General features: G+C 40.3%; 1 protein-coding gene across 1 annotated transcript in view; it reads left to right on the forward strand.

Annotated features, from left to right (window-relative positions):
- Positions 1 to 27,420, forward strand: part of si:ch73-63e15.2 (protein strawberry notch homolog 2) — a 175,138-nt gene that overhangs the window by 38,713 nt on the left and 109,005 nt on the right. The window contains exons 2-3 of the mRNA XM_034180297.1: positions 14,826 to 15,049; positions 20,960 to 21,048. Coding sequence (XP_034036188.1) covers positions 14,945 to 15,049; positions 20,960 to 21,048 — 194 coding nt within the window. The 5' untranslated portion in view covers positions 14,826 to 14,944. The remainder of the gene's footprint in view (positions 1 to 14,825; positions 15,050 to 20,959; positions 21,049 to 27,420) is intronic.

A 27,420-nucleotide genomic window follows, 5' to 3' on the forward strand; every position in this document is an offset into this window, starting at 1 on the left:
CACAGGTACACTGAAATCAAAAGTCCATCCATCCATCCATCCATTTTCTTCCGCTTTATCCAGAGTTGGGTCGCGGGGGCAGCAGCTCAAGCAAAGCCGCCCAGACCTCCCGATCCACACACACCTCCCCCAGCTCCTCCGGGGGAACCCCAAGGCGTTCCCAAGCCAGCCGAGAGATGTAGTCCCTCCAGGGTGTCCTGGATCTTCCCCGGGGCCTCCTCCCAATGGGATGTGCCCGGAACACCTCTCCAGTGAGGCGTCCAGGGGGCATCCGTAAAAGATGCCCGAGCCACCTCAACAGACTCCTTTCGACATGGAGGAGCAGCGGCTCGACTCCGAGCTCCTCTCGCACTCTGATTGGGTGGCTTATTTTGCAACACGTGACTCAACATTGCCACCTTTTCTCTAAATTTCTGATATTTGAAAGTAACATTGTTCCTCCACCTTTATGTCCACAACCCTGAATACACCACAGTCCTACAAGTTCATCATTATTTTTTTTTTTACCTGAAAGTGTAATTGTTATGCCTTGGCTTAGGGGTGAACCATTGTATAGCATGAAGTCACTTCTGTCCTTTCCCACTTCCAAGGCTGAGGAAACCGCGAAGTTCTGCTGTCTAAAATATGACCGGTTTACTATTCTTACACACTCCGAGGCCAATTAAGAAAAAGGGTTCAGGGTTTAAAAAAGGGCAAAATAACAAACAAAACAATCTCCCAATTCTGTTCTTGCTTATTTATTAAATAAAACAACCAAAAAACAATCGTCTTATCTGAGACTCCTAACGAATAAACAGCAGAAAACGTTATCCAAAATAAAATGGCTGCTCACCCCTGCTAACAAAGAGCTGGACTGCTTTTCAAAACAAGTAGTTACAACATTTGTCAAGTAAAACAAAGTACAAAAGTACAAATAGGCGAGTGTCCTCAGACACACACACACAGAGAATCGGTTGGGAACTGGGAAAAGATGGAGCGCTGGCTGTTGGTTTCAGCCTTCGTCTTAAAGCTGGAGCCTCCATTGCTCGACTAATCAACTGGTGCTACCTGTAATGAGCTCACCTGGAAAACTAAATACACAGAACACAATGTGAACAGCACCTCACCTAGGTGGGGAGGGTTAACACAACCTATACATCACAGAAATACTAACTGACCCAGGGTCATAACAGTAATAGCTAGTTTAACTAGTTGGATAATGCAATCTTCATTCAGCAATATTTGGGTTAAAAAAGAGTTGGTCTCTCACCTTATTAATGAATGTGAATCACGATCAGCTCACAAAGCCGCAAAATATTTCCCCTTCCGTAGCCATGAAAATCTTACACATTTTCCAAGTTCTTAGCTTACCATTGTTTCCTTCCACATCAGTCTATGTTCAGCGTTCATTTTAAATCCTTTGAAACACCTGTGTTTTCAACATTATCCAGGAGTCATGAGAAGCCACCCATCCCATGCTGAGATGGCATCTGGTGAATAGCCGCACCTGCTGGACAGTTCAGAAAAATGCATCCATGTCAATTTCTGATTCCAAGTCTACAGTTAGCACAGGATTTACATACAGTAGCACCTACGTTGCTTATGATAAATACATACAGCACTGTGATATTATAAGTAGGGGGCCACAACCCATTTTCTATGTGCATGCAGCAGCAAGGATGATCATGTCTATTGACTAGATGGATAAATAGGTTAGCTTACTGAAAGACCAACTTCATATACATTGTTACATTGTTTGGCACATGCACATGGAGTCGCTTATGTAGAATGCAGTGGGGTGCAGCGCCTTTTAATGCACGCATGCATCTCTCCAAATCACGTAGGAGAAGCGGCTCTTGCAGCTTATTCCACAGGATGCTGTTGTACTATGATCGCCAGCAATCCAAAAAAGTGCTAAAACAAGATGAAACTGCTCAATCCAGCGTGCCTCCTAACAGGCTAGTTTGTAAAGGGCAGACCTGGCAATCTGCCTGAAAACGAAAGTAAATAACTGCACCCTCCACCAGAAGTTCAGCTGCTTTCAATGCATGTTTTACTGTGTCTAAATGCGCGAAAAATATTGAGTTGGTCTTTTCTTTTCATGACGACTAGAGCAGTACACCTTTGTGTTTTCGAGGAATGAATGGAACATTTATAGCGTTCTGCAATCTCCGACAGCTCTTGCTGTTGGAAAAGTCTGCTGTTTTTTCAGCTTTCCTCCCAAGCACAGCTGTCATTTATGTGAAACATGGTTACTGTAAATCAAGAAATTTTATGACATATTGCACTCCAATCAACACTATATTTAAAAAAAATTATATGCCATATTATGATCAATACTTCCAACTCTTTAACTTGTGCGAGTCCTGATGTATCTGATAAAAATAAAATTAGTAATACAGCATCTGAAAAATGCACACAGATTCAGAGCAATTTTTAGCTATAAAAGTGGCGTAACCTAAGGTGCTACCGGAAGGTCAGTCCACCTGTGTTCAGGTACAGTCCACTTCATGACTTACTCCAGGACACACAGTCAATCTGGACTGTTATTTGTCTTCAAATGTAATATGGTTTTAATGTAGCTTTAATTTGGCTTTCAAATCAAATTAGTGTATTTTACGATCAACAAATGCCTCTCTCTGCCTCTTTGCCACCTGTGGTGTATTCAGCAAGAAAAAAATACTTGCATACACCTCAGTAAGACTGAATAATTATGATTACATACGTGAAAGTGGTGATTTCACTCCTGCTGTGTTCACACACAGCCATGCAGGATTATTCATCCACTGTGTGGCACTCCACAGAAAAATGTCCCTTCATCAGCCTCATAGATGGTGGATCCGGTGTCACTGCGGGCTACCGGTAGCGCTTAGTTTAGCTGTTGCTTTAGCTCAGCTTAGTCAGTAACTCAAAGGGCTGAGAGATGGTTCACATCACGACTGTCCTGTTAAAAGCGGTCACTCTTCATTGCCTTTTGGTCCAGGTCTGTGATCACAGAAGCAGCTTCCTCAGCTAGATTGGTTAGTGTCTCCCATGTAGCAGCTTGGCTTAACATGGCGTGACCGTTTTCATAAATAAAGCTGTGACAATCGTGTGTACAGGATTACAGCTGACGGCGCCATTATTATCTACTAAATACGCTCTTATTGTTCTGATTCTCACAACTGGGACCCATTTAAGGCACTTTGTCCACCGTTCTTTGGGCAAGTTACAGGTATTTGTCGCAGTGTTGTCCATAGATTCAGTCATGTCCGTCTAGTTACATGAAGGATGCACGACCTGCATTAAATGGCTTTGCGCCCCACAGTGTTAGGTAGTACATGAGCGACTTGTGGAGTACTCAGTGCGCATGCACCAAACAATGTAGCAGCAGTCTATTAAATCTCTGATGTTACATGTTTTATGGACAGAGCAATTTCTAACTTAGTGTTGCGGCCTGAGACTTAGCACACACTTGAGGCAGGGTGATTGTTTTCCTCATGAGCATTAATCATGATTTAACAGCTTAAGGAAGTCACTCTTTCCTTATGGTCCCCATGTGCTCCAGCAGTCACTCAGTGAGACTATCAACATACAGTCCAGATCCTTCCTGCCACAGGCTGAATTTACTTCTAACCAAATGTTCTCAGACAAACAACGTGTATATTAAAGGGACATATTGTCTTTTTGAAGTTGCAGAAGCGTGCTACTTGTCTGGTTGACAGATGGCCACTGTGACTCACACAGCAAAGACAACTTGTCCACATCGCTGGAAATTGTGTTTAGCACATAAAATCCAACTATGTTTGCAGTTGCTAATCAAGATTAACCCTGCGGTCACATTGGCTACATGCAGTTGGCTTTGTCACTTGATGGGTGTTCCCGGGGCGGTCCCGGTATATCGCCATAAGATTGAAGTCTTGTAAATCACTTCAGAGGTGTTATCTGGTTACAACAAACAGCACTTTTATCTGCTGCTGGCTAAAGGCCTGCTTCCACTATGGAAGCATTCTGTGGAACCTCCACAAAAAACAAAGAAGGCGACTAGTGTAAAGCCCCTTTCACACCGGGGGTGCTCCCGGTTGCTCCCAGTTGCGCCGTGCGTCATTATGACGACGCTGCGTGGAAGCAATTCAGTGCCGAGACGATGCAGCTCGGCGCCACAGCAGCGTGAGGGGCGCAAAGGAGGAAGCAAGTCGGGCGCCGAAAAATTAAACCTGTTTAATTTTTTTGGCGTCCTGTGCTCGACGCAGAAAGGAAGTTGTTCCAGCACAAGTCGGGGCAAAGAGGCGTAACTCGGAACAAAGAGGCGTTAACCGGCGTGACTCGAAGCCAATTTATGATTCCTGCTGTGTTCCATTGTTCCCGCAGGATTATTTTTATACCGTGTACTTAATGCAGTAAAAACTACATGCTGAAGAAAAAAAATGGAGAATGATTTCCAGAAATATCCAGTAAAAAGTCTGGACATCTCTCATGGACGTTCGTTCACACGCACACATGTGAACAATTAAAAGAAAAAAAAAAAAGTCTGGCTACAGGCATTAGTTCCTTGTTCTCTGCTCAAACTCTCACATCACAGTTAAAAAAAAAAGGACACAAAAGGACATAATCCTGAGACAGGACATGTCAACATCAAGTAGAACTCCAGACATCTCCACAATTGCTTGACGGTTCGCGCGCGCATCTCGCGGTCAAAGGAGGAAAGAAAAGAAAAAAAATTGTCTGCAGGCAGTTAGTTCCTTTCTCTCCAGACTCTCATCACAGTTAAAAAAGGACATAAGTCCAGGACATGTCAACATCAAGTAGAACTCCAGACATCTCCACATTTGCTTAGGACGGCTCGCATCTCGTGGTCAAGGGAGGAACAGAACTCAGAGCACAGCCCTGCAGCTCAGCACAACAACAAGTACAACCCCTGGCAAAAATTATGGAATCACTGCCCTCGGAGGATGTTCATTCAGTTGTTTAATTTTGTAGAAAAAAAGCAGATCACAGACATGACACAAAACTAAAGTCATTTCAAATGGCAACTTTCTGGCTTTAAGAAACACTATAAGAAATCAGGAAAAGAAATTGTGGCTGTCAGTAATGGTTACTTTTTTAGACCAAGCAGAGGGAAAAAATATGGACTCACTCAATTCTGAGGAAAAAATTATGGAATCATGAAAAACAAAAGAACGCTCCAACACATCACTAGTATTTTGTTGCACCACCTCTGGCTTTTATAACAGCTTGCAGTCTCTGAGGCATGGACTTACTGAGTGACAAACAGTACTCTTCATCAATCTGGCTCCAACTTTCTCTGATTGCTGTTGCCAGATCAGCTTTGCAGGTTGGAGCCTTGTCATGGACCATTTTCTTCAACTTCCACCAAAGATTGTGTATTTATTGATGACGTAATGACAGCCATCTCCCCAGTGCCTTTACCTGACATGCAGCCCCATATCATCAATGACTGTGGAAATTTACATGTTCTCTTCAGGCAGTCATCTTTATAAATCTCATTGGAACGACACCAAACAAAAATTCCAGCATCATCACCTTGCCCAATGCAGATTCGAGATTCATCACTGAATATGACTTTCATCCAGTCATCCACAGTCCACGATTGCTTTTCCTTAGCCCATTGTAACCTTGTTTTTTTCTGTTTAGGTGTTAATGATGGCTTTCGTTTAGCTTTTCTGTATGTAAATCCCATTTCCTTTAGGCGGTTTCTTACAGTTCCGTCACAGACGTTGACTCCAGTTTCCTCCCATTTGTTCCTCATTTGTTATGCATTTTCGATTTTTGAGACATATTGCTTTAAGTTTTCTGTCTTGACGCTTTGATGTCTTCCTTGGTCTACCAGTATGTTTGCCTTTAACAACCTTCCCATGTTGTTTGTATTTGGTCCAGAGTTTAGACACAGCTGACTGTGAACAACCAACATCTTTTGCAACATTGCGTGATGATTTACCCTCTTTTAAGAGTTTGATAAACCTCTCCTTTATTTCAATTGACATCTCTCGTGTTGGAGCCATGATTCATGTCAGTCCACTTGGTGCAACAGCTCTCCAAGGTGTGAGCACTCCTTTTTAGATGCAGACTAACGAGCAGATCTGATTTGATGCAGGTGTTAGTTTTGGGGATGAAAATTTACAGGGTGATTCCATACTTTATTCCTCAGAATTGAGTGAGTCCATATTTTTTTCCCTCAGCTTGGTCTAAAAAAGTAACCGTTACTGCCACAATTTTTTTTTCTGATTTCTTATAGTGTTTCTTAAAGCCAGAAAGTTGCCATTTGAAATGACTTTAGTTTTGTGTCATGTCTGTGATCTGCTTTTTTTCTACAAAATTAAACAACTGAATGAACATCCTCCAAGGCCGGTGATTCCATAATTATTGCCAGGGGTTGTAGAAGAGAAGTCAAAGTGCACAGTCTCTGCAGCCAAACTGCACTCTGAGCTTCTCTGTGCAGAGAACCTGCAGGCTGCGTTCTCACCTCCTCTCTGCCCCCTGGCACCTGACGCAGAAATTCCTGCGTTGTCATGACGCCACAGGGAGCAACTGGGAGCAGCCCCGGTGTGAAAGGGGCTAAAATAGCAAGCCAGTGTAGCAGCAACCTTTTAAGAGAAAGAGGGTCCATGCTGATTGTCTGAAATAGACTTATTGCATATTTAAAGTGAAGCAGCGTATTCATGTATTTTAAAAAACACATCACTGTGTGTTAATCCACTGGCTAATCAACTTGCAGAACAGAAAGGACGCACACTTTAAGTGAATAAAGTTCAGCAATTAAAAAATGCCTATATTTGGATTTGATCAGTGTTTTGATCAACAGGGTGAACAGTGGATTTATCAGTGGGGCTTTTGCTTGAAAGCTGCACTCCACAGCTCAGTTTTTCACAGGCTGTGTTCACGTTCACATGCAGCGGTGACTGGATTAAAGCTCAAAACCTTGTAACAACATGAAAAAAAAAATATCTAGGAAATCAGTGCAGCGACAGAAGGCTAGAATGTTTCAAAGCAGCAAACTGAGTAAATAAAGTCTTTTAATCTGATGTGCTTCATCATTTCAGCTGAATTCATCATCACCGCCTGTCAAACTGTTAACAGAAGACGCCGCTTGAAAAAAGGTGTTTGATAATACTTTAATTCCCTAACGTGGAAATTACTTGTGAATAAACAGGGAGTTTTTAAAGACGTCCCTCATTTCTCCGGCCACATTGTTTTCGCCATCTGAACACAATACGAGACAAGTTGTCTTGTTTTCAGCTGGGAACGTGATCCTTGCATCCAGCACATCAAATGAGAAAATCCATGTCACACACTCACATTTCTGGGATTCTTTATTCCAGTAAATTCAACATTTTTGTTGTTGTTGGTTTTTCATGAAAAATGAAAGTGGATTTTTACCCTGATTACTTGACAGTGTAAATGCGCACGCTTAATTTAATTATGCCACATCGCAGCTCCCTGTGATGTAACAATCGCACACATGCACATCGCGATGGCAATATTCAAACAGCCCTACTTAACAGTCTGTGTGTTTTGTTCAGTGCGTAAGGTTGTTTCAGTATGCAGTGACTTTGGAAATGTATTACTTAGTCTTCCAATGAGCTTGTTTCAGATTCCATTTAAAGGAAACTTGCTTAATGTGCGTGCAGTGAGCTTTTGCAACAGGCCACCCAGTGAGCGAGGCAAAGATGGACGGAGACTCACATGGGAGAGGGTGTTACACATCTGCAAGCAACCTCGGAAGTAATTAACTGATAAAAGTGGAAACGAGCCTTTCTATGCTGCAAACCGGTCTGACATACAGGAGACCCTGATTTGACCAAATCCTTGGTTTGATAATGAGGCATCGACTGAACACTGACTAAATCCATTCAGGATCAGAGTGTGGGAGGTTTTGGCACCACTTATTTGCATATTTGTCCCGGGGATTGTAAATACAGGCCATAATTTTGTAAAGATTTAAGATTTAATCCATGTAAAAGTACTATCAATTATTTTGTGTATATTTATGGAAAACTTTACTGTACTTCACATATTTTGAAAACTAACTTAATGAGTAAAAATACCTTCTTTTTTAATTTCTCATGATAAAACTACATCATTTATTTTAGGTGATCTGCTAATCATTTTGTTCCCCTGATGAATGTGAATAACCATGAAACACTAAATTATCAGACATGTAAAGGTGCCTTACACCTGTACACAACACTATGTATTTAATAATTGTTATATTACTTAATCAGCAAAATAGGAAATTCAAGAATCTAAATGCATCTGAATCTAGGATAGTGTATGTCTGTCCCCTCTGGGTCAGGAGAGTTGTTGCCCCAAGTGGAGGTGTTTATTTTTCTTGGGTTGTTCACTAGTGAGGATCGTTTGGTTTTAGAATAGCTTTTAAGATTTTATTGCTTTCAGTGATCTTATAACCCTGCGCACTGCCACTAGATCACTCAGGTTTGCTGAGCAAATGTTCCTTGATGCCCCGGTGACTAGATTAAAACAGAGATGAGATCAGACCTTTGAAGTAGCTGCTCCTGAACTATGAAAAAAAACTTGCCCCTTCACTACAGGACCTCGCAAATTAGATACTTTTGAAAACCAGTTTGAAATCCAATTCTTATTCGTCGGCTTTGAAACCACATTTTAGTTTTGGCTTTTATTTGTTGTTCAATGTCAGGCATACATACCCCCCCTCCACCCCTCACCACCATTAATTGAACACTATGGGCTGGACAAAGGTTCTCTCTCTGTGAGCCTTTTCTTTCTACTGATGGTTGTCTTCATCACCTCCAATTTCTTCTTTGTGGAAGTAAGAACCAGTAGCATGTTCTGCTGTCTTCCAGTAAAGAGAGGATTTACAGGAAGTGGAAGGACATGTGGGACCATACTGAAAATGATCAGCATTGATTATTGTTAGAGACTTACTGAAAGGCACGTGAGGGAAAGGGGAAGACGCGGACAAACTTTTCTGTTCCTGAAAGACAATAAGGTACTTGGTGGATAATATTGTCATGGGTGATTAAAGAACAGGAAAAAGGGATTTAGAAAGAGAGCATAATTAAAGCAATGCATATACAAAGAACTTGCTAATTCAACTTTTTGGGCAGATAAACAATAACTTCAGTGGTAGGATGGAGTTGGGAGGTCCAAAAGATGTGCTGTTGAAGTGAAAGGAAAATGTAGTAGAAATTCTTTCACACAGTGATAATTCCTCTGTGCTGAGGAATTTGGAATTTCTAACATACCTTGTCTGTTCACCACCAGGTGCTGCACAGTATACAGTGGCGTGCAAAAGTATTCAGCCCCTTGGTATTTCACACATTTTAATTTGTTTATGGCATTTTAAATACAAAAAGTAAACCCGGCTACTCAATATAAAATTTCAAAAAATTATCTTCCTTAAACTCAAACTGAAAGTAAATGTCTACAACTTGATAGAAATTACCGTATTTTCTGCACCATAAGGCGCACCGGATTATAAGGCGCGCCCTCAATTAGCAGGTACTTAACCCTTACAAAAGGCGCACCAGATTATAAGGCGCTGCCTCAATTAGCGGGTACTTAACCCTTACAAAAGGCGCACACTAAAACATAGTCTACAAAAAAAAAAAAAAAAAAGGGTCACGGAAGCAAAACGGTGAGTTTATTTGAACTTTTTAACAACTTTGAACTACCGGTATTTAACAATATGGTACTCACATTATTTTTTATTATGGTTCTGTCACAAATCCATCGAAGTCTTCATCTTCTGTGTCTGAATTGAACAGCTGGTCTTCTAGCTGTGGCCACCTCGCTTTGTTTCTGCGGAAACTCTGGTCTTTTTAACTTGGCGCAGTTCATTTTCTTGTTTCCTCTCGCAGCTGCTCTATTCCCATGAACAACTGCGTAACTGATAGCCTGCAGTTTGAATTGTGCCTCGTAAGCATGTCTCTTCGCTGGCGCCATTTTCGGGGGTCCTTAGACAAACAAATGTTGTTTTGCAGGATACCTGTAGTATACAGTAACTACCGGATGAGTGGCGGAGGTAAGTGTACCTACCACGGACTCACGGACTCTTCTCTGATTGGTTTATTGCTGCCAGGGTACGTACTCTACGCTACTAGCGTACGTACTTTACATATTACGTCCTTGTGTCAGCGGGAAATGGTCTGATATTCCGACGGTCAAAGACAACGTCGGCCGTTTTTACAGATTTTGGAATTCAGTGCGCACATAAGGTGCACCGCATTATAGGGTGCACGGCCGATTTTTGTGAAAATTTAAGGCTTTTAGGTGCGCCTTAGGGTGTGGAAAATATGGTAATTTAAAAATATAAAAGCCAAGAAGATGGGTTGCATAAGTAATCAGCCCCTTTGGTATAATACCTGTAAATAATCAGTTTTATTGCCAGTTTTCTTCAGACGAGTCAGGGGATGGATACATGAACATTTCCAAGTCACTGAATATGTCTTGGACTTTATTTACATCATTTATGAAGAAATGCAAACAGTATGGCACTCTGGTAAATCTGTATGGAGTAGACAGTTCTCAAAAACTGAGTGATTGTGCAAGAAGAAGAGTGAGGAAAGCCACCAAGATACCCAGACAACCCCGAAGAAGTTATAGGCTTCTGTGGCTGTGATTGGAGAAATTGTGCACAGTGCAAGTTTTGGATTTTACGAGGTCTGTGAGAAAAGAATCTGACCTTTTTATTTTCTGCGAAAAATATATGGATTTGATTCATATGTTTTTACGTCAGCCAAGCTTGAACCTTCGTGCGCATGCGTGAGTTTTTCCACGCCTGTGGGTTGCGTCATTCGCCTGTGGGCAGGCTTTGAGTGAGCACTGGTCCACCCCTCTCGTCGTTGTTTCATTGAGAGGAAATGGTGGAATGATTTGGGCTTTTTTTCCATCAGAATTTTTTCAGAAACTGTTAGAGACAGGCAGCTGGAAACCATTCGAAAAATTTATCTGGCTTTCTGTGAAAATTTTACGGGCTTCACAGAGAATAAGAAGTGTTACTACAGCTTTAAGGACTGCGCATAATGGCGCACGGCGCGCCGCGCTCCGAGCCGCCATCAAGAGGCAGAAACCACCACATCATTTCTAAACGGATCGCTGTGTGGAGCCGGGACCGTCGCGTGCAATTTCTCTGGTTATCACAAGAGCTGGACATCAGCCATTTTCCGGCAGATTTCATTTTTAACAAGAGATTTTGTCATGGAAAGCCGTGCGGACGGAGCCGCTGATGAAGCGAGACAAAGGAACACCTCCGTTTGAAGCAGTGACGCAACCGACAGGCATGCACACGAAGGTTCAAGCTTGGCTGACGTAAAAACATATGAATCAAATCCATATATTTTTTGCATAAAATAAAAAGGTCGGATTCTTTTCTAACAGACCTCGTATATCCCCAGTTATACAGCTTCATGATGAAGAGGTACAAAGGATGTTTTTTCTTAAAAAGAAGACCTAAAAGTTCACCTACAATTTGCCAGAATGCAGGGCTTGACAATAAGGCAATTTATGCACTGGCCCACAGGGCCAGTAGAATCTGAAAGTTACTGGCCCGGATGAAAATATCACTGGCCCATACTTTCACGCCTGTGCCGAACCGGGGGGTAACTGATAAGAATTTTTTAAATCAACACTCAGACATTAGAATTGGGTTTCCTTAATGTAAAAACACTTGAAAACAAACACAAAATTCTTATACTACATGATAAAAACCTTAAAGTGAGTAAACTTTGAAAAAAATGTCGGTAGGTAACTGATAGGAATTTTTTCAACACTCAGACATTAATACAAAAATAAATTTATTTCTTGATCATTTACAAAATTAATATGTTAAATTTCATAAACCAAGTTCCCTTGCTAATGTTGTCAACGTGGGGTTTCCACAAGGGCATACTGATTAGACTTTTAAACTGGCGTATGAAATCATACCACATTGTCTACCAGGACATGGTATATTTATACTTGTTAGCATATTCTGGCATGGCCCTACAAGTTCCACAGAAGACAACCTCACTCTCCTCATCACGCTCCAGCTATGGCCGTCTTTTCTTCCAGGAAGTTTGCCAAGTTTTCCTCACCCTTTTCTTCTCATATTCAGCATCAGCAGCCTTCCTCTTCTGTGCTTGTTTTGAGGGTGATAGCTGTTCTTTCCTTTGCTTTCCTGGTTTCTGCCCAGGGGCAGGAGGTTTCAAGAAATTCATAATATTCACTGCGCTCGATCTTGCTTAAGCGAAAATGACGCGTCGATGTTGAAGCGAAATTTGGGCCACATCAGAAGATGCGCCTGCAGACGAAGTTTGTCTGCACTTCGGCAATGTTCCCAACATTGCGAAGTGGTGCAACATGTCCTGTCTCTGGTAGCAGCCTGTGAGCAGGACGTATGTCTCTTTTGTCCTTTATTTCACAACTATGACAAGAGTTTTTGGAGGAGCAGCAGCCCCACAGCAGCGGGAGCGGAGTTTCTTTTTATTTATTTTTTTATTTTTTTTATTGTTTACATGTGCGCGCGTGAACGGGACAGTTGGTCCTCAAGTTGGGTCCTGCAGAGGCAGAAGGACCGCTGAAAGCAGCCATCATCCAGACGCAGCTCCTGCAGCAAATGATGATACTGCCTGAATTGGGAACGTCTCATGACGTTTGTCAGCTTTCCACAACAACTCGCTCCGTGTGATCAAGGTCCGTCATGTTAACTTGACTGACAACCTGAGCCGGCGAGCTGAATGGAAGCTCCTCCTATTTGATGACGCACCGGGGCGAATTTTCGCAGCAAAAGCAGAGCGACACACCGGGTGAAGGAGGCGCGTCCGTTGCCACGCGACCCCCGCGAATTTGTAGCATTTGATCGCGCCCGGTGTGAACGCGGCATTAGACTAATAAATCTGCCCAAAGCGATTTTAATTCTTACTGGCCCATACGGACCAGTGAAATATGAACTTCACTGGCCCGTGGTGGCCCGGAACATGTAAAAAAGGCCGCCGGGCCATCGGACCAGTGCTATTGTCGAGCCCAGGAATGTACATCTGAAATGCAAGCCTAGATTTGATGTTTTAGTGAAAGAAGACCCTCGTCTATACCACTTCATCATGAAGCTGTATAACTGGAGATACAAAACGCAGAATTTGCACTGTGCACAATTTCTTCAGTCACAGCCACAGAAGCCTAAAACTTTTTCTGGGTTGTCTGGGTGTCTTGGTGGCTTTCCTCACTCTTTTCCTTCTTGCACAGACACTCAGTTTTTGAGAACTGTCTACTCCATTCAGATTTACCATAGAGTGTCATGCTGTTTGTATTTCTTAACTGATGTAAATAAAGTTCAAGACATATTCAGTGACTTGGAAGTGTTCATGTATCCATCTCCTGACTTGTCTGAAGAAAACTGGCAATTAAACTGATTATTTACAGGTATTATACCAAAGGGGCTGATTACTTATGCAACCCATCATCTTGGCTTTTATATTTTTAATTAATTTATATCAGGCTGTACAGATTTACTTTCAGTTTGAGTTTAAGGAAGATAATTTTAGAAATGTTTATACTGAGAAGCCTGGTTTACTTTTTTGTATTTAAAATGCCATAAACAAATTAAAATGTGTGAAATATCAAGGGGCTGAATACTTTTGCACGCCACAGTATATTCTCACACACACACACACTTTGGTCAGCAATAGTCACAACTTTTTCTGACTCATTGTTGAATCTAATGTGAAGTCAATGTCAATCTCTAAGAAATAGCTTTCTGTAAGAACTGAAAGCTCAAACAGATTAAATGGTGAATAATGCATCTTACTCCCATAATATTTTGAACATAAATGTGATGAATGCAACATCTTCAGTTGCTTAAAATTCTTACATACAGTAAGTTCAAATGCAAATATGAAAAAAATTAAATTTGCACAGAAACTGGAGCACCAAGATTTGTTTGGGTTGTTTGTGTTTCAACTCTGAATCAACACATATTGTTCAATAATATGAGAACTCTTCCTAAAGTGTAAAAAAAAAAAAATAAAGCTAGGCGCTATGCTGTAACCTTCTCACAGAGGATGTGTGTTTTTGTCCAGGGTTGGGCTTGGATGCCCTAAACCTGTATAGTAATAATAACAAGGATAATGTAAAAAATAAAGGTTTTGAGCTTTAATGTTATTATTATTTACTTATTTTTTTTAATTACCCAGAGAAATTTAAAAATCGAAGACATGGAACTTGACAATCTGATTCAGTGTCTATGCAGGTGGTAGATAAACATCAAAACAACTTTCAGACTTTTTTTTTTTTTTACATTTTGAATTATATTACAGCTTGTTATTCACATTGGATGAATTTACTCTGCAGTGAATTCATTTATTTATTTATTTATTTATTTTGACTAGTCACGTGACTTGTCAGACCAGACCCCACCTGGTTATAGTTTGTCATTTTTAAGTGTGATTGGTTTTTGCACAGATGATGGCATCTCATAAAATCTCACTTCTCCTCGTAGGTAGCGTCACTATAGACGTGAACACAGTCAATCTCTGGTTTGCTGTTGGTTCACTGAGCACCCCTCACACACAGAGCAGGCTGACGCCACCACCTCTATTTTCAACTGTGAGCCCAGTTGAGTTATGCTAGCAGCAAATTTGTTAAGACTGAAGTTAGATTCCTAGTTTGAGCCATGGCCAACAAGACACATGTCAGTCAGGTGGGACTGTGCTTTGATGTGATTATTTTTAAGGTACACTGTCCATTTCATATTTTAATGGTATTGTGCAGTTGGCTTTTTCTAATTCTTCATTTGACATTGTAATACAGCACTTTTGTGGCTGCTGCTATCACTTGTATGTATGTTTGTATCACTTTCTTCTAAATCCCTCTGTTTTCTCTGTCTTCCTCAGGACATGGACAAAAATTGTTCTTGTTAGAACTACTTACTCAGACACAGCCGGCATATTGGTGGTGGTCGGAAAGTGCACAGACTAAACTTGCTGGTAATCATGTGTGACTCTTTGGTCTGATGCCCATCCTCCCCTCAGTGCTGGCAATGGACAGGGAGAACTACCTGCATCCTGAAGGCCCTCAGCTGGACACCAGCTTCTTCTCTACAGCCTCTAACATGGAAGTAAGTCATTACATTTTTAAGACCTACATTTCACTGACCTGAGCCACATTTGTTTTTCTTGTAGAATCATCCATATTTGCATATCCTGTATGAAATTGTTCTAACTTTACAAGTGGGGGTGGAAATCAACCAAATTCCTGAGCATCTTATGTCTTGAAAATTAATATTTTGACAGTGTGGAGCAAATGTTTTTGAAGATATAATATATATATATATATATATATATATATATATATATTAGGGGTGGGCAAACATAAAAAATCTTAATCGCATTAACTCAATGACTTTCTGTGATTAATCATGATTAATCGCATGGTATATGTGAGGCGCAAAAATGAATTCAAAAGCCGCTTAAAAGCACAGTTTTATTTGAAAATGTAAATGAACGTTGCATTTGAAAATGTAAATTTCAACTGAAACACTCTAATGAAATCAAATACGAGTAAAACCACTGGCAGGTCATTTGTTATCCTGTTTCATATCAAAATGAGAATCTGCGTTGCAATGATTACAGATAACTTTGCTTCTCTCCAATGCGCCATCCTCAGGGCTGGATCCAGAGTGAAAATCTGACAGATGCATTTTTGCCCAATGATAAAATAAAAATCATACGCGTCTTGTTATTCAGTCTTCATTCTTTTATTCGTGTGCAACATACACTGTCACACTTTTTTTTTTATGTATTTACTATACTTCATGGATCATAGTGAACACTTCTTATTTGTATAAATATAATGTCCTAAAAAAATAACACTACAAGTATAACAAAAATTGACTGTAAACAGGATCAAATTTATTGCCCAAATCTTTCAATTATACCTGAATCTATATATGATTTTTTTTTTTCAATCGATAAAATCAATAAAAATTTGACTGCATATATTCTTAATAATATATTGAGATACAGACAGTTCACAGAAGACATTTTCCATTGATACAATCAAAATTAGAAACAGTCCAGCAGGTAACAATATTCATGTCCATGACTAAATATACTAAAACAAATACATCACAATTGTACACATACCACAATTTGATATGTGTACAATTGTGATGTATTTGTTTTAGTATATTTAGATTTTGTTGTGATTTGGCACTTTATAAGACAATTAAATTGAACTGAAATTGAACATTTTATTGAGTCTTAAAGTAAATAAATATGAAATTGGTCACTGGATCCTTAAACTTTGGACATAATAAACTCTACATGGTGAATCCTTGATCTCTGGACATAAATAGGAATAAACAAAATCTGTAGTTTTTGTCAAAAGCATTTCCTTTCAGACATTATTGGCATAAATGTCTTTCCATATGTCTGAGCTGAGCTCTTAACAGCTGCTGTGCTTCACTTCAGGATGTAATTTGAAAAGAAAATACAGCACGTTTCATTTTGGGAGGAAAAAAAACGTTTTAGTCAATTGTAGTTTCTTGTCTGTATTACAACGTTTGGAAAGAGGTGTCATTTTATTTAAAGCGGCGATTAATTTTGAAGTTATTAATTCCGACTGGACTCTGTCTCTGCCGCGCAACGTTTCGAGTTGTGTGAACGGAACGTAGGGCGATTCTCTTTTCTTGACAGCAACAAGACAAGAGTCCCAGTTAGTGACTTTAATCCACACAAAAGTGACTGACGATATTTTAATTGCTTTGAGAGGGGTTAAGAAGCGGACTTGCCGAAGAGCAGTGACTCAAAGAACCAAAGAGCTACTGGATCGAAGCAATGCTTCAATGGTTCATGGTTTCAAAGTGGAGCCGCGCTGCAGAAACGGTTGATTACTGACCAAACACTGAATATCCGACTTTATTTGTACGTCGTATGACTCTGAAACTCGGAAAAAATCCGTATAATTTACGGACTATAGGTTGACATGAAAACCACCGAAAAGCTGTGTTCACCGCGGGGACACGTTCGGCACTATTCAGGATTATTCATGATTTTTTTCTTACCAATGACGAACGATAATAACGTAAATAACATTTGACCGATGCAGCTGCATCTGTCCAAACCAGTCTGGATCCGGGCCTGACCCTGTAGAACTTTGTACCGAAAATGTCCACTCAAAAGTTCGGTGTCTTTCTGCATTTTGTTTTGTTGTGCATTGCATAGCCTGTACTTTTCTCGATCCTCGTGTTGTTTTCTGTGTGAACTCAGCTATCAGCAGGAAGCAGCAGCATAAACTCACTCCCGACTGACGCTTTCAAAATAAAAGGCAACAAACAGTCAGAAAAGACTAAAAAAAAACAAAAAACGCAGCGTTAAGGGGAGGAACAAAATTGTCGGTGATAATGACCTCAATAATTAACGAAACGTTAGCGTGTTAACGTTGCCCAGCCCTAATATATATATATATATATATATATATATATATATATATATATATATATACATACACACACACACACACACACACACAAGGTCTATTTACTGTTGAGACACTGCGTAAACTGGGCACTGGGTGAAAATGGGTTGAATTTATCTTTTTCATTCATGAAGGGCTGGTTGTTGAACTTACAGTGAGGAAAATAAGTATTTGAACACCCTGCAGTTTTGCAAGTTGTCCCACTTAGAAATCATGGAGGGGTCTGAAATTTTCATCTTAGGTGCATGTCCACTGTGAGAGACATAATCTAAAAAAAAAAAAAAATCCGGAAATCACAATGTATGATTTTTTTTTTTAAATAATTTATTTGTATGTTACTGCTGCAAATAAGTATTTGAACACCTGTGAAAATGAATGTTAATATTTGGTACAGTAGCCTTTGTTTGCAGTTCAAACGTTTCCTGTAGTTTTTCACCAGGTTTTCACACACTGCAGCAGGGATTTTGGTCCAATCCTCCATACAGATGTTCTCTAGATCTTTCAGGTTTGGAGTTTCAGCTCCCTCCAAAGATTTTCTATTGAGTTCAGGTCTGGAGACTGGCCAGGCCACTCCAGGACCTTGAAATGCTTCTTACGGAGCCCCTCCTTAGTTGCCCTGGCTGTGTATTTGGGGTCATTGTCATGCTTGAAGACCCAGCCATGACCCATCTTCAATGACTTACTGAGGGAAGGAGGTTGTTTGCCAAAATCTCGCAATACCTGACCCCATCCATCCTCCCTTCAATATGGTGCAGTCGTCCTGTCCCCTTTGCAGAAGAGCACCCCCAGAGTATGATGTTTCCACCCCCATGCTTCACGGTTGGGATGGTTTTCTTGGGGTTGTTCTCATCCTCTAAACATCGTAAGTGGAGTTGATTCCAAAAAGCTCTATTCTGGTCTCATCTGACCACATGACCTTCTCCCATGCCTCCTCTGGATCATCCAGATGGTCACTGGTGAACTTCAAACGGGCCTGGACATGTGCTGGCTTGAGCAGGGGGACCTTGCTGCCCTGCAGGATTTTAAAACATGACAGCATCATGTGTTACTAATGTAATCTTTGTGACTGTGGTCCCAGCTCTCTTCAGGTCATTGACCAGGTCCTTCTGTGTAGTTCTGAGCTTTCTCAGAATCATCCTTACCCCACAAAGTGAGATCTTGCATGGAATCCCAGACCGAGGGAGATTGACAGTCATCTTGTGTTTCTTCCACTTTCTAATAAATAATCATAACTGTTGTTGTCTTCTACCAAGCTGCTTGCCTGTTGTCCTGTAGTCCATCCCAGCCTTGTGCAGGTCTACAGTTTTGTCCCTGGTGTCCTTAGACAGCTCTTTGGTCTTGGCTATGGTGGACAGGTTGGAGTGTGATTGATTGAGTGTGTGAACAGGTGTCTTTTATACAGGTAACGAGTTCAAACAGGTGCAATTAATACAGGTAAAGAGTGCAGAATAAGAGGGCTTCTTAAAGAAAAATTAACAGGTCTGTGTGAGCCAGAATTCTTGCTGGTTGGTAGGTGTTCAAATACTTATTTGCAGCAGTAACATACAAATAAATTATTAAAAAAAATCATACATTGTGATTTCCAGATTCTATTATTATTTTTATTTTTTTTTAGATTATGTATCTCACAGTGGACATGCACATAAATTTAAGACCCCTCCATGATTTCTAAGTGGGAGAACTTGCAAAATCGCAGGGTGTTCAAATACTTATTTAATTTTTGACACACTTGGCTTTCATGGTATCATTTGCCACACCACCTTTCTTAGCGCACTACAGCACACAATTAACTACTGAAATTAGCAGCTCTGTGTACTGAATAATTTACAATCTGTTTTTGTTTCTAAATAGATTTATGGATCAAATCGTGACCACAACGTGAGCTACTGAAAGAATCCTACACCCCTAATATATATATACACAGATGAGGGGTTAGATAGAAGAAAAAAAGGAAAACTTTATACAAATGTTGAGTGATTGTTCTTGGGCTATGACTGTAAAACAGTTTATTTTCATAAATCAAATGACAGACTTTTGCAATTTAATTAATAATGTAACTTTCTGCATTTAACATGCATAGAATTATTTTTTCTGATATATGCACACACACGATAATTGCAGGGAGGAATGCAGCTGCTGAATACTGATAATGAGCACTTCTCACGTTCCTTATGCAAACCCGTGTTTCTACTTTTACTTGTAATTCACTTTATGAACTGCTGATGTACTTTGTTATTTAAGAGTATTTGCCGTACAGCCTCATTACAGCCTCACTCGTCGTACACACCGGTGTTGGTTGGGTAGAATGCTTCTAAGTTGGGAGCTACTGTGTATAGAAAAAAATATAAGCGCACCGTTTCAGTTAGCACATCAATGAGGTGGACTTAGACTATAAATAAACTGCACACAGAGTGTGAACCACGCCAAGGAAAAATGCACAACTCTGGAACTGCAGAGTGTCAGAAAACAAAAAATAAGCAAACAAAGGATAAACAAAAGATACTACAGATAAGAGCATTCTCTGAGTGCTGTAGTTTATTTACAGCCTAGCAATTTGTTTTTTTTTTCCTGGGGTTTTGCAAAATTACCTGTAAAACATGTAATGTCCACTTATTAATTATTGGCTTATTTATTCTTCACCTGTGCAAAGTCGGGTGAAAGTGCTAGTTCAATATTGTTTTCTGGAGAGTTACATGATGATTATGTATAATCATATTGTTTCACACAAACTGTACAGCTAAAACAAGGATATATTGTGGGAAAATTCTATAATTCATCCAAGAATTTCTCAGTTCACACAGCCCAAATTAGCTTTGTGATCCTTGAAGTGATTCTACAGTTTAGGTTAGTCCAACGTGAAGTCAAATTACCGTGTCATGAATTAAAGGTGGTTCGTAGGATCAAATATTTTGAGAAGCAAAGACCAGGTTTGACTATGATCCTTTCATCCTGTACCAAATTGTTCACTGTACTGGTGTGGTGTACGTATTCTCTTGCATTGAATTAGAACATACTAAAGCTGTTGTCGCAGAGTTACTGTTTGCTACATTAAGCACTAGTGGGAGAAGGAGCATACATAACTTTGTTTGTTCATCCACCTACATCACCAGCAAGCTTGTAAGAATCACTAGGGATGATCTGATGTCACGTTTTTCCATAAAGACTGCAAGTACTCCATTTGAGTACTCGTCTGTCGAGTACAAATACTAAGTAATGCAGTATCACAGTTAACATTAAATTTTTGAGCAAAGCTTTTTTCTCTCTCTTTTTCTCTCTCCAAGAGATGTCAAGTTTAGTTATTTCCTCTGTCACAAACATGGTGTTACCTGGAATCTAGCAGAGTTGAGATGCAGTAGTGTCGCTCCTCAGGTGCTGCTCCTTAAAATCATTTTACCATCCTTTTCTTATTCACACTGGGCACTCAAGGCCCAATATCCTAAATAATCTTGTTGTTCCGTTATCTGCTTTGGTGCATCCCTGGTTATTTCAGATTTAATATATTTCTAAGCATTTTGTTCTTGGCATGACATATTTCCTTTTTGTGTTGCAGAGTTCACTATACACCTCCTCTGCTTCCTGGGACTCCTTTTCTCCGCAGGCTGGATACAGCATACACTGCCCTATGCAATCTGGAAACCAGTAAGTTTATGCAACATTTCACAGTAGACTGCACTAATATGTATGGAGAGTCAATGTGTGTCTTCAGAAAACATCAGGTAAGACACATGTACATGTAGAAATGCATCTTGTTATAGCCATTACATTAGGATTTTTTTTTTCTTGGGATGAAAAAAAAAGTTCTCTGTGACTTTGACGCTTTGCGCCACATTTGCATCCATCAGATCACGGTTTCAGCGACAGAGATTGTCCATCAGGTTGGTGAGTTTCAGCTCTTGTTGTGGCTGTTCAGGACGATGTGAGACCGGATCAGTCCGGTACAAGTGTAATCCATTTGTTGGATTTCAGTAGTGGTGTGTTGAGAGCTTAATTCCCCCCCCCACAGGCTGCACTTTCATGCCTCAAGTTGAAAGAGCCACTGCACATCTCATTCATTAACATCTCAGCTACCACAGGCAACAGGCGATTCTGTGTGAACACAATGAAATTATCCCATGATCCACAGAGGGGGAAAAAAGAATGTTAAAAATTACTCAGTTTTGCCTCCGTATGGTGCAGAGAGGCCATGCAACACCATGTGTGCGTGTGCTCACACAATGCCATGCTCATCAATATTATGTGTTCCACCTTTGGGGGAAAAAAACATTTACAGTATGTATTCGTGTATGCTGCCTGTACACATTCAGTTAAAAGTTAAAAAAAAAAAAAAGAGTGTGGCAAGTGAAAGGCTGTTTAGCTCAGTGTCACACATTGTAGATGAAAACAGGAACAGAAATAACGCAGAGAAGCTTCTTTTCATCAAAAAGAATCTGCCTCACACATTTTCAAAAAATTCTTTTAGTGCTCACAGACATAAGTAAAGTTAGTGATGGACATTTTTATTTCAGTTCCTGGTGTATATTTTGTAGTGCTGGAGTCCACAGGTTACATTTCAGTGAGATGTCTGGCAGCGTCGTGTTCATTAAGAAACACACGGTTAATGTTAAAGGACTATTTGTTGTTGTCAAAAAGTGAAGTTGCATGATTTAAGTGAAATGTTTGTAAATAAAAACAAAGTTAATGATATTGGTAGCAATTACAGTCAAAAAGTAAGGAACAACTGATGAATAAAACATGTTTTCAAAGTCATCATAAAACTGTAATGTATCATTAAGTATTCGTATCGGTACTCGGTATCGATGAGTACACAAATGTATGTAGTCGTACTTGTAATCAGTCTGGAAAAAGTAGTATCAGCGCATCCCTAATTTCTTCTGTGTATACTAGGGATGTGAATCGTACAACAACTCACAATTCAATCCGATTCCAATTCTTGGGGTGACGATTCGATTCAGAATCGATATTCGATTCAAAGAGCTCTGAGAAATAGTTATATTACTTAAAAAATGTTTATGTTTAAGAAAATGAAGCTTTACAAGGTTAATCAAGTGATTCTAGATGTAAATTTACTTATCTGCTTTGCTCGTTTGGAGTTGGCTGGCAGTTTAGTGAAGCGCTGGTGAGTAGTCGGCAGAGACCGCTGCTCCCCTCTTTTAGCTCCGGGTGATAGCGTAGCATGTGGGCTTGCGGATTTGCTTACGCAGCAAATAATAAAATCCAAAATGCGCACAAACATTTGCCTTCAGCAAAGACGGTGCTGGCTGAATTAGCTCTTCGTCCGCCATGCTAAGCTACAACCACTGAACTCTGCAGCTCACGAGTGTTTGAAGCACGCTGGACCAACCCCCTCGCGGGGACGCTGTAGTACGGAAGCCGTTGCCTGACAAACAGTACACGCAGCGAGTAAGCAAGATTATGTTTAAAAAATGCTTTTAAAAAATCGATTCTTGGACATTTTGGATCGATTCAGAATCGTAATAAATAAGAATCGCGATTCGGACGTGAATCGATTTTTTTCTGACACCCCTAGTGTATACTGAGCAGAACTTTGTGGAAACACTTTATTGTTGTCCTACTTGTCATGCTTTTTGCGGCAAGGCTACAAAACTATTAGCCTTATTAGCGAACTCGACTAATTCTGCCAGTTGTTGGTTTTGTTTTATTCAGTTTAATTCAATTTTGTTATTGTGACATTTCCTTCATTCAAATACCTGCAATAGTTTTTCAGTGTACATCTCTGCCATAAATGTATGCTTATATCATGACAAATGTCCGTATTAACAAACCCAACTTTGGTGCTATGGGTTAATGCTGAAACAGCCAAGCTTGTTTGTTGTTCATGTCAGTATGCTATAGAGTACCTTCAACCATGACAATGTCTGTTGCAGACATGACAGTTTTGGAGGTTTTACAATAGGGTTTCTGCTCATTGATGGCTAGAAACTCAATGAACAACATGGAATTAACGGAACTAAGACAGGAACAACTAATCAGTGAAACTGATTGGGAAATGCTGTTTAATTAGATGTGTTGCAAAAAAAAAAAAAATCTTTGCCGCAAAAAAATCTTTTCCACTTATTTAGTTCCCTTCTTGTACAGTTCGGCAGCTTTTGAGAACAGTGTACTATAGACAGGATTGTCATACCGTACCAGACCATTTCTGTTTCTTCAGGATTTGTTGGGAAGGTGTCGTAACACGGACCCACAACAGGGGGCGCTAATGAACGGACAATGGATAAGGAAAGGAGTAACAATTTAATGTTGCACAAGTACACAACGTAAAACAAACAAAGGTTCTGCCAATCACACACAAGAGGATTGCGGGCAGGCTCGAAGATAGGAGACCTCAGATGAACGAAGAGCCGGGACCCACACCGCTTCCACCACCAACGGCCTGAAGAACACCGAAGCCGCCAAGCCCCGAGTCCCCAGGTGGTCTCTGTCCTCCGTTGTCGGCCCTGGTACTGCTGGCAGAAAAAACAGAAGGTAGTGAGTGTGAATCCTCACACCCAGCAACCTTGATTATTGATTCTTGTGGAGGGAGAGCCTCCACCTCCAATCATACACACGTGCAGCTCCGAAAATCCAGTCAAGGAAATACCACCAGGAAAAAAACAGCTGCAAAACAGATCAGATTATTTTTGACATATAAGTCAGCAGAGAGATTACCTTGTATTGTAGGAGATTTCTCGGCGAGGAGGTGGAGTCGCCACCCGGCCTTTATGGTGATGGTGATGATGAGATGATGAGTGACAGCTGGTGTTGAGGATGATTGACGGCTGTCACTCCCAGTGGTTCTGGCGCCCTCTTGTGCTTGAAGCCCGCACTCCAAGCAGGGCGCCATCCGGTGGTGGTGAGCCAGCAGTACCTCCTCTTCGGCGGCCCACACAACAGGATTGTTGTAATTGAACTCTAAGACATATTCCAGTGACATGGAAATGTTCATGTTTCAGTCCCCTCACTGGTGTAATGAAAACTGGATGAGAAAGTGACAATTTCCTGGGAATTCATCAAAGGATGCAATACCTGTTCTCAAATCAGAACTGCACCCTGGCCTATACATTCATAGTCCAATCCCTGTGCTGCACAGCCACCTGTTCTACTCAGGCTTTTACAGTAAGCATGCAAGAATATTGCTCCTTTTACTCTTACCTATTCACAGTTTGACAAAAAAATAATACAGCTAAATGAATACTGCACTTCACTTTTGTCCAGTACTGGACCACCAGTGTATATCATTCTGTTAAAGCTTGTTCATTTCCTATAGCAAGTACCTTGCTTAGCAAGGCAATATTTTATTTATATAGCCTGTTTCATTACAAATAACCCTGATCTAGTGCTTTTTAAACTACTACATTTTATGACCTGACTGCTGCATGGGAGATGGATCCTGCTCATTTCTTCTCTCCCACATACTGTAGGCTCTGTATAAATCAAAACCTCTGTAATATCACTTTCAAGATGACTACTTATCTGAATGGGTTTATCCATTCTTATCGTTCCCACTTCCAAACTGTTCTTACTTTAGTGATCATGTTGTCTATTCGGGGTGGGAATTTAATTTAAAATTACATTTCTTTAACAGACGCCCTGACATGTCTGCAGTACTGCAGGATTAATACAATCGAAAACAAAACTGAAACTGAAGGTAAGCTTTGTTTCTTAATTTAACATTAAGGGCCTGATTGACAGATATAGAGTGCTAAATTATGTGGGCAATCCAAACTTTTGCACATTGGGTTGACCACAGTTTTTTCAGTAATTTACTAAGAGAATAGCTGAAGTAACATAATGTAGACAGCAGTATGTAAATGAGGATTTTGCACATTAATGGCCGTAAGTGCAAAATTAAATTTACATCAGTGACTTGCGGCTATGCACATTCATAACACATAAACTCTGTGACACAACTGATCATGTTCACCCGCTAGCAGTTTAAAAAATAAAAATGGAAGCACACAGGCAACTTTGTGCACAGTTCTCTCTGCATTCCACCAGTAGAATGCAGCATAATCACTAGTTTGCTAAAATTAATTAGTAAACATCTGAAAAAGTAGGTCATTTTTGTTTGTTGTAATAGCCAGTGCATGAACGCATTCATGCGCTGGGTTGTAAGGTTCTACAGTTTTACTATTTTCATGATGCACTGTTCCCCTTTTATTTTTGGGTATGTCTTATGTGGGGCTGCCACGTTTGTTCAACTAGTCACGATTACATCAACCATCAAAATAGTCGGCAACTAATTTAATAATCAACATCATTGTTTATTTTTTTAAGCTTTGTTTTCTTTCAAAACTGCTGCTGTATCTTCCGCTGCATTTCTGTCCTTGACTCACATGTGGTAAAGTTTTGAGCCTACTGGTCAGGACCAGTAGCACCAGTTTTGTTACTGGTCCTCCTGGTCCAAGGTAGTGGCTTCAGGTATTTGGAAGCTTAGAGCATAGCAGTAATCATCACATCATGTGCATGTATTCATTCAATATTGCATTTGTAAATCTATAGAACTTTTTCATTTTGTCTTGAATGTATGAAAATAAACAAGCTGTTAAAAATTGGTTGAAAACTAACCAGTCATGTAGCCATAGATAATCAAATCAAATCAATTTCATTTATATAGCGCCAAATCACAACAAACAGTTGCCCCAAGGCGCTTCATATTGCAAGGCAAAGCCATACAATAATTACAGAAAAACCCCAACTGTCAAAACGACCCCCTGTGAGCAAGCACTTGGTGACAGTGGGAAGGAAACACTCCCTTTTAACAGGAAGAAACCTCCAGCAGAACCAGGCTCAGGGAGGGGCAGTCTTCTGCTGGGACTGGTTGGGGCTGAGGGAGAGAACCAGGAAAAAGACATGCTGTGGAGGGGAGCAGAGATCAATCACTAATGATTAAATGCAGAGTGGTGCATACAGAGCAAAAAGAGAAAGAAACACTCAGTGCATCATGGGAACCCCCCAGCAGTCTAAGTCTATAGCAGCATAACTAAGTGATGGTTCAGGGTCACCTGATCCAGCCCTAACTATAAGCAAAAAGGAAAGTTTTAAGCCTAATCTTAAAAGTAGAGAGGGTGTCTGTCTCCCTGATCCGAATTGGGAGCTGGTTCCACAGGAGAGGAGCCTGAAAGCTGAAGGCTCTGCCTCCCATTCTACTCTTACAAACCCTAGGAACTACAAGTAAGCCTGCAGTCTGAGAGCGAAGCGCTCTATTGGGGTGATATGGTACTATGAGGTCCCTAAGATAAGATGGGACCTGATTATTCAAAACCTTATAAGTAAGAAGAAGAATTTTAAATTCTATTCTAGAATTAACAGGAAGCCAATGAAGAGAGGCCAATATGGGTGAGATATGCTCTCTCCTTCTAGTCCCTGTCAGTACTCTAGCTGCAGCATTTTGAATTAACTGAAGGCTTTTCAGGGAACTTTTAGGACAACCTAATAATAATGAATTACAATAGTCCAGCCTAGAGGAAATAAATGCATGAATTAGTTTTTCAGCATCACTCTGAACAAGACCTTTCTAATTTTAGAGATATTGCGCAAATGCAAAAAAGCAGTCCTACATATTTGTTTAATATGCACATTGAATGACATATCCTGATCAAAAATGACTCCAAGATTTCTCACAGTATTACTAGAGGTCAGGGTAATGCCATCCAGAGTAGGGATCTGGTTAGACACCATGTTTCTAAGATTTGTGGGGCCAAGTACAATAACTTCAGTTTTATCTGAGTTTAAAAGCAGGAAATTAGAGGTCATCCATGTCTTTATGTCTGTAAGACAATCCTGCAGTTTAGCTAATTGGTGTGTGTTCTCTGGCTTCATGGATAGATAAAGCTGAGTATCATCTGCGTAACAATGAAAATTTAAGCAATGCTGTCTAATAATACTGCCTAAGGGAAGCATGTATAAAGTGAATAAAATTGGTCCTAGCACAGAACCTTGTGCAACTCCATAATTAACCTGTGAAGACGATTCCCCATTTACAAGAACAAATTGTAATCTATTAGATAAATA

The sequence above is a fragment of the Thalassophryne amazonica genome, chromosome 10, assembly GCF_902500255.1.
Source record: "Thalassophryne amazonica chromosome 10, fThaAma1.1, whole genome shotgun sequence".
Lineage (NCBI taxonomy): Eukaryota > Metazoa > Chordata > Actinopteri > Batrachoidiformes > Batrachoididae > Thalassophryne > Thalassophryne amazonica.